The sequence below is a fragment of the Pinus tabuliformis genome, chromosome 5_2 (assembly GCF_031772625.1).
Source record: "Pinus tabuliformis cultivar Carrire ecotype Pingquan chromosome 5_2, CPIR1, whole genome shotgun sequence".
NCBI classification, from domain to species: domain Eukaryota; kingdom Viridiplantae; phylum Streptophyta; class Pinopsida; order Pinales; family Pinaceae; genus Pinus; species Pinus tabuliformis.
Window position 1 is genome coordinate 643,150,250 of NC_142306.1, and position 9,093 is coordinate 643,159,342.

The following is a 9,093-nucleotide window of genomic DNA, read 5'->3' on the forward strand; positions in this document are numbered from 1 at the left end:
CTCAAATCATATTTGATTACAAAGTACTTTTTCTAACTTATTGTTAAAAGAAAACGCCTTTTACTATAACATTAGCTTATATCTAGCTTTATATTAGGTTAGATCTTTCTAAACGTGTTTTAAGGTTCAACTTTAAGTTATTAGAAGGATGCATTTTTCCACTTGTTCCAATATTTAAAACGTTAACTATCTCGCCAACCCACACGTGTTCAACCATGTGGCAGCACACCACCTCGCCGCTACCATCTTCTATATCCCATTCCCAACATGCAAGAGCTATTCGACCTGATCCACAGCCATAGCTGCCAACAAATTATGTGAGATTTGAGGGAAGAGTCTGCAAAAGACTTCGTGATCGCGATCGTTTAAATATGGGGGAAGAAGTCAGCTTCAAGGATCAGTCGGGCAGGGTGAAGTTTTCATGGCCGCCTCGCATCCCCAGGAGGACCATCACCACCGCTTTCGTCTCCACACTCGGTGTTGCAGGTAACTTATATTAAACCCATTCCCCGGTTCAACATATGAGTTTTTTTTACATGTTAATTCATTAACTGTGCAGGCCTGGGATGGCTAGTCTTCGGTCATGAGCCGTTCGCGTCCAAACTCGAACCCGTGACCTCTGCTGTAAAGAAGTTGATGAGGGGAGGAAGGGTTCCAACGGTACCGACGGAGGATAATGAACGGGTAATACCTGTCGATGCACCCACGTATCCTTCTTCCCCAAAGTCTACGCCTCTGTCGACAACTGGGGCCGCCCGTGGCCAGGCAGAGGGCCGTAACATACAGGGCGTAGAACGTTGAAGGCCTTTACAGTTTTTCTTCCAAATGTTTCAAAGTATATATTTGTTATTGTTAGTTAATATTGATAAGCACGGAATGGACCTAAGCCTTGTAAAAGAGATCAGTCACTCGGTTACTTGTTCTTAATACATGTGAGAGATTTACATGAGAGATTTAAAAATTAAATCGTTTTTATGTGTTTACATATATGGTAGTAACTCCACCATTGTTCCCATTTATGATTGATCATGTATTTGAGTCGAAGTTTTTTTTTTTCTTTAGATTGTAAGAAAAGAACAAAAATCATTATTTTTCGTCTTTGTTGGATATCTATTGGTATAAAATTATTATCCCATTATACATGCAGGCTGGCAACCTTGGACCCCTCTAGAAAGCACAACTACTAACTCACCATGACCCACAGAAGAACCTTGGTTTCAACTTGACCCATATAAGACTTTGGGTTTGCTCATTCTTTTGGCCATAATATCATGTTTTGAAATAAGAAGCACAACTCACTCACCATGACCCACATAAGAACCTTGGTTTCAACGTGACCCATATATGACCTCTGACCCATATATGACCTTTGGTTTGCTCATTCTTTTGGCCATAACAGTTACCTTTTGAAATAAGGTCACTATCTGTTACCTTTTGAAATAAGGTCACTGTCCGGCAAACTTATCGACCACCTTCTTCCCCAACCACCCTAACCCCTCGACGGTGAGTACTTACGAGTTAGATTACTATATGAAAACTTTTTCACTTCACCAACAATCTAGGAGGTAAGGCACACCAAGTTACTATATGGAAACTTTTACATGGAGACTTTTACAGTTCACCAACAACATAGGAGGTAAAGCACACCAAGGTAACCCCTTAGGGTGAGTATGTATGAGGTAGATCACTATATGAAAACTTTTGCAGACCACCATTAGCCTAGGAGGTAAAGTACAACAACCTTTAAGGGTGGGGTGAAAGTATGTATGAGTTATATCACCAACATCACCCTAGGAGGTAAAGTACACCAACCTAACCCCCCAAGGAGGTAAAGTACACCAACCTAACCCCCCAGGGGAGAGTGGGGCTGAGAGTATGTATGAGTTATTCCCTTGGGGGTGAAAGTATGTATGAGTTATATCACCACCGGGAATACCTCTCACAACTTCACCCTTAGATCACTATATGGAAATTTTTGCAGACCACTATCAGCCTAGGAGGTAAAATACACCAACGTAACGTCCTTAAGGGAAAGTGGGGCCGAAGTATCTGTGAGTTATATCACCACCCCAAAACCTGTCACACTTTCACCCCCCAGCCCACGGTAAAGCAGGCCACGTGGTGTCCATGTGGTGAGTGTATGAATGAGTTAAATCACCCTTAGGAAAACCTCTCACACCCTCACCCCATGAGGTAAGTACACCACGTAGTGACCATGTGAACACACATATATGAATGGAACATGTTCAATCATAGAGTTACGCCACGTGGTGTCTATGTGGTAAGAGTATGAATGAGTTAAATCACCCCTAGGAAAACCTCGCACACCCTCACCCCATGGGGTAAGTACACCACGTAGTGACCATGTGAACACACATATATGAAAGGAACATGTTCAATCATAGAGTTACGCCACGTGGTGTCTATGTGGTGAGAGTATGAATGAGTTAAATCACCCCTCGGAAAACCTCTCACACCCTCACCCCATGAGGTAAGTACACCACATAGTGACCATGTGAACACACATATATGAATGGAACATGTTCAATCATAGCTCTTGCTCCTTACAGTACTCTACTACTGGGCACCACTTAATTGGGATGGTATTCATAGATCCTTTCTCCTTCTAATATTGTACTACTAGGTACCATTTATTGAAGATGGTACTCATCTTTTGAGTGATGACAACTTGGAAGTTAACTAAGCCCTTACACAGGATCGAGATTGTGCCAAACACCATTTATTGAAGATGGTACTCATCTTTTGAGTAGTGACAACTTGGAAGTTAATTAAGTCCTTACATTAGGAGCGAGATTGTGCCAAGATCCGACGCAGGTATGTGCAATTTTGTTAAGGACCACAAAGACAAAGACAAACATGTGCCACAACATATTGGGACTGTACTTATCTTTTTATGGACGACTTCAAAGATTTAAACAAGCAATTGTGTTAAGGACCACCAAGATAAGTTGTGTTATGGACCACCAAGAAAATGACAAGCATGTGTCAGAACATACTAGGATTGTCCTCATCTTTTGAGTAGTAACAACTTTAAAGATTTACTACATACTCCAAAGATTTACTACATGCACTAGGCAAGGACCACCAAAATGATGTGCAACTTGTGTTAAGGACCAACTTGGCAAAGATGTGTAATTGTGTTAAGGACCACCAAGATAAAGATGTGATAGAACAAATTGTCATCATGTTTTGAGTAGTGACAACTTCGCTGAGAATTAGTCCACTCCCAGTGCAATTTTGTTGCCTTAGCCCTTACACTAGGATCAAAATTGTGCTAATGAACAAAGAAGAAAATGTGTAATTGTGCCTAGGACCACCGACATAGAGCAAGTTTTGCCAACGAATCTAAGAAAAGGATCAAAGTTTTGCCAACGAATCAAGAAAAGGATGCTGCTAGAGGAAAAAGATCCGAAAAAAATGCCAGAACATATTGGGGTGCAGATGGTGCTCAAGAAAAAGATCTGAAAAAGAAATGCCAGAACATATTAGGGTGTAGATGGTGCTCAAGAAAAGATGTTTTGCTAGAGGAAAAAAACTGAAAAAGACATGCCAGAACATATTAGGGTGCAGATGGTGCTGTGAAGACAATTAATCCAACATTGAAGACGATCAATGCATACCCACCACCTTAGTGTATTTTTAATGTCCTAGCTTGTACAAAGGTGTGCAATTGTGCACATGGGGCAATTGTGCACATGGGACAAATGTGCCCAAGACCGTGACAAAGATGTACAATTTGTCCTTAGGATCAAAACATATTTACATTTTAGAAAAATTAATCCATACCATACCTTTTTGTATCTTTGATGTCTTAGTTCGGACCAAGACAAAGTTGTACAATTTTGTGCGAGGGTGATATCACCAAGACAGATATGCGAGATTTTATTATTTTGGGGTGCTAGGTCTTTTTTGGGGGCCTAGGTTTACTTTTATTTAAGGTGTTAGGTCTAGTTTTGTGCTAGATTGTGCCCTTGCAACCATGCAGTGTTCCAAAAAGGAAGACAACCATGCATTGTGCCAAAAAAGAAGACAGAGATGTGATACATAATTTTTGTTTAGTGTCATGTGCTAGACTGACATTAGATATTGTGAATCTATTGCAATTATGAATTTTCTATGGGATGTGTTAGTACATATGGCCCAAGACAGATGAATTTTCTATTGGATGTGTTAGTACATATGGCCCACGACAGATGTGTTAGTACATATTTGTGTTGTTGTCAGTGTTGTGTTAAATCACATAGCAATGCAATGCCTTTTGTAAATATAATTGTGCCAATCTCAGGGAAAGAGACAAATATTTTAAATGTTCTAACCAATTATGTTAGGGACCAAGATGATCATATTTTAAATTGGAGGACCAATTTAAAGATCATAGAGAAAAGTATTTTAAATTGAAGGACCAAGGTAAAGATCATAGATTTTCTAACCAATTGGGAAAGAGACAAATATTTTAAATGTTCTAATCAATTATGTTAGGGACCAAGATGATCTTTTTTAAGGTCATACATGTTCTAACCAATTGTGTTAGGACCAAGATGATCTTTTTGAAAGACATATTATTTTTATTTTATGTTTTTTAAGTTGTTGGCTAATTTTCACAATTCTAATTCTACTTTTGGATTTAATAAGAAAATAAATTTCATTTAGCATCATGTATTTCATGAATTTTGATGATTTTGATTATTATTAAATACATGAATTTTGATGATTTTGATTATTATTAAATATAAGATCAGTGTATATTTTGATTTTATTTTGTTTACAAAATTTAGATTTAAGAAAAATATTTTTTTTAATGAAGTACTTCTTATTATATTTCAAATTTTATATAATAATATTTGATATTTGTAATCCCTTGATCCTGATTATTGTATAATGATATTTAATAATCGTAATCCTTTGATCCTTGTTATAGAGATTTAAAATATCGTTTTTAATCAATTTGTGAGTAACCCTTAATAATCACTGAAAAAAATCATTTTCACTTTGCATTTAAATTGTTTTTTAATCCGTTCCAAATAATTAGGAAAAATTCATTTCATTGTACATTTATATTTTTACATGAGCTAATGCTATTAAATCATATTCGTATTCAATCCCCACCCACATTTGCATGTTGTGTAGCAGAGGTTTGTATACCTTACACAATAATAACAATAATCAACCAAGAGGTTTGTACACCTTACACAATAATAACAATCATCAATCAAGTCCTTGGAACTTACACCATAACAATCATCAACCAAGTCCTTGGAACTTCCACCATAACAACCATCAACCAAGTCCTTGGAACTTGCACCATAACAATCAACCATCAACCAAGTCCTTGGAACTTGCACCATAACAATCATCAACCTCTACAAGTCCTTACAAGCACATGTCAAACCTTTTATACATCTTACACCACATTAACAACCATCAGCCTACCTCTAAAAGTCCTTAGACCTTGCACCATAACAATCATCAACCTCTAGAAGTCCTTAGCAACTATATGAACGCTTGACTTTATAACACCTTCCACCACAACAATCATCAACCCACCTTTCCATGTAATTACAAGCACACATCCTTTTCATGACAAGAACATATCAAGGCTTGACTATACCAACTTTACACGAGACTTTAATGGCAACCCACCTTTTCATGCCATTGCAAGCAGACACTAGACAAGTGATAAAGTGATAATCTGCTTCATGTACATGAAGTGAAAATCTAATTTAATCTAAATTAGATCAAAACTAATTTTACTTCTAGTTGGTATCAAAGTTATTTAAATTTAATCTAAATCATAATTTTCTGATTTATATTGTAATTTTTAAGTAATAATCAAAATTGATTATGCTCAATCTAAATCATGTTTCAAAGCCGATTATACTTAATATGGAGAGAACCTGCACATTAATAAGAAAAGTGCAAAATTGAATGAAGTAACAATGTAAAAATAGTACAATATCACATAATTATAAGAATTTACTATAGAAAGTACAAATTATCATAACAATGTGCATGTCCATGTTATGCAGCTTATATCATTAAGAAAATGTGCAAAATAACATGTTTGTGTAAGTGATTACTATGAAAGGAATTGTTTATTACATAATTATTGTACCGATTACAAATGATTGTAACACAATATTTGCATGGGATAAAGGGTCCATATCGTTTTCCTTATAAGAGTATGTGATAAGTTTTCTTTATATTTTTTATTTAATAAAAATTATTGGTAAAAAGTGGAAGTTTGACTTATTATTATTTACCTCAGAAATGAAGTGAGGTGATTTGAGTGTCAAATAATACAAAGTTTATAGTATTTAATTGTAAAAAGTGGAAGTTTGATTTATTATTATTTATATTATAAATGAGGTGAGGTGATTTTAGTGTCAAATATACAATGTCTATAGTGTTTAATTGTATAGGCATATTAGTGATTGCGTTTATTAATGACATAGGTTTATTGGATATGAGATATTTTTCTCTAATTGAAAGATAAATTTTCACTTTTATGAAGAAAAATCTTTCATATTTCTAGAAAATAAGTGATTTGAATGTCCTGTATACAATGGCTATATAATTTTTAGTTTTATAAGCTTACAGGGTTTTATAAGCTTACAGGATATGGGATATTAATGATTGAGAGATAGATTTTCACTGTTTCTTTTCTTGGTTTAATTTTTACCATGATCATTCAATTCATTTCTTGGTTTGATTTTTACCATGATCATTTAATTTATTTCTTGGCTTGATTTTTACTATGATCATTCAATTCATTGTGATGTGATTTAAAAGGGTATATATCTTTTAAGTGTAAGGACTCTGTGTGTCCATCTTTGGATATCGTGACAGTTTATCTAGAGATAATACTAATTAAATTGATATAGAAACAATTCTAGTATCTATATATATATATATATATATATATATATATTTTAAATTAAAATTGTATTGATTTTTTTATATATATTTTTATTTTATAGTGAACTTGTACTATTTATGTCAGAAATGATGTGAGGTGATTTGAGTGTCTTATATACATTGTATATAATGTTTCATTGTATAGGCATATTGGTGCTTGTGTTTTTTAATTGTATAAGTTTATTGAATATGAGGTGTCTTTTCATAATTGAAAGACAAATTTCCATTTTTATTAGAATTTTAATGGCATAGGATTATTGGATATAAGATATCTTTCCATAATTGAAAATAAATTTCCACTTTTATCAGAAAAAATCTCACTTTTGTGGAAGTGATTTGAGTGCCCTATATACAATGCCCATATATTTTTAATTGTATAACCTTATGAATAGGGGTACTAGTGACTTGGAGATAACTTTTCACCTTTTCCTTTCTTGGTTTAATTTCTACCATGATCATTTAATTCATTGTGATGTGATTTAAAAGATATATATCACTTAAGTGTGAGGACTCTGTGGATGCATCTTTGGATATCCTGATAGTTTACCTAAAGATAATACTAACTTGTAAATCAATTGATATAGAAACGATTCTAGTAAGTTTACTCATAGAAAACTTATACTAATTACATAGGGAAGGTTCATTGTGCACAACATAATCTTTTTCTTTCCAATTATGAGAAAATCTCCTGTTTCGTTGTATTATTACTGAACTTGCTCTAATGAGTAAATATGGTTCCTTGTGTGATCAATTCCTTCTTGGGTCCTTTATGAACAAAACCCTAATGTCACTAAGTTATTAGTGAACTTTCTCTAATTGCATGAGGATGGTCCCTTGATATGAAATCATCATTGCTTTCAAGTTTTAACTTAGCTTAAAATAATTAAATATCATATGTTTTTAGAGTTGAATAGTAAAACGCATTAATGTTCATTTATATCAAATTTGATTTTGTAAAATTTGATCACCTAGCTTACCTTACCCTTTATGTGAGCAACGGACTCTGATGCAAAAATTTGTCTTACCCTTTGGGTGAGTATTAGAAAACAATGTGACATTTTGTGCGTTTTATACCATGACATAAAAGGAAATCCTTTGTGTGAGCGTTCAAACCATATGACGTGACAATGCATGTATTCTTTGTCATCATAAAAAAGAAAATGTTCTATATTTCTCAAAGTATAATTGATATGGTATAAAGGGTTTAATTAATATGGTATAAAGGGCTTGATTGACTATTCCTAAAGAAAAGGACATGGTAAGGTGTTGTGAAATTATTTTTTATAAAAGTTAGCCAATTTTAATTTTAAAAGTATAAATGGTTTTTATTACAAATTTAATTTGTGAATTGTTTTTATTAAATTTGTTTTGTTTATGATAGGTTTGATTTGGGTTAATATCTAGAGGGTTTGAAGCATAAATAGGATGATAGAGAAAATACAAAATTTGTTATGAAATTAATTATAAAAATATTGATAAAAATGCAAGAACTAAATACATCACAAAAGAGGGAGAATTGGAGAAAAAAATTTCCATTAAGAAGAACCATTACATGAAATCACTCAATTTTGCAATCTCTTCTTCTCACCTTTCATTATCATCTTATTTCCTTCTTATACGGTGTCTTGTTGATGGAGTCAACTTTAATTAGGTTTGACTCTATCAACAAGACACCATATAAGAAGGAAATAAGAAGGAAGTTAGTTCCCTTTTACATTAAAATACAAATTTATCACTTGTACATTCAAACTTAGACTCTAAACTCCCCCCAAAATTTAGATCAATCCCCTCCCTTAAAGAAATGATGGTCCTCATCATTCACCCATGCTAAATAGGGAAAAAGAGGGACCACAATTTGTTCAATGTGCCAACATGCTCATAATTTTTTGTGAGCCAATGAAGAAAAGGGGTTTGTGTGGCTAACATGTAACCATGAGTTTGTGGATAACCATAATGATTAGAATGTTCCAAGTGTCCATGAGTAATGGATTTTGTGTGATTAACTCATAATCGTCAGTTTGTGGGTGACTGATAACCAAGTTGTCAACGACAAGATTGGAGAAAAGTTTTGTGTGGTTTACACATAACTGTGGGTTTATGGATGACCCATAAAGAGTGGTGGAAGAAATAATAATACGAATTAATCTCTAAACAATA

At 34.0% G+C, this 9,093-nt stretch overlaps 1 protein-coding gene across 1 annotated transcript; it reads left to right on the plus strand.

Annotated features, from left to right (window-relative positions):
* Positions 1–266: 266 nt before the first annotated feature.
* LOC149160684 (uncharacterized) lies at positions 267–983 on the plus strand. The gene is made up of 2 exons (XM_089435394.1): positions 267–486; positions 560–983. The coding sequence occupies exons 1-2, from the start codon at positions 372–374 to the stop codon at positions 799–801; spliced, it is 357 nt and encodes a 118-aa protein (XP_089291520.1). The 5' UTR covers positions 267–371; the 3' UTR covers positions 802–983.
* The last annotated feature ends 8,110 nt before the right edge of the window (positions 984–9,093 follow it).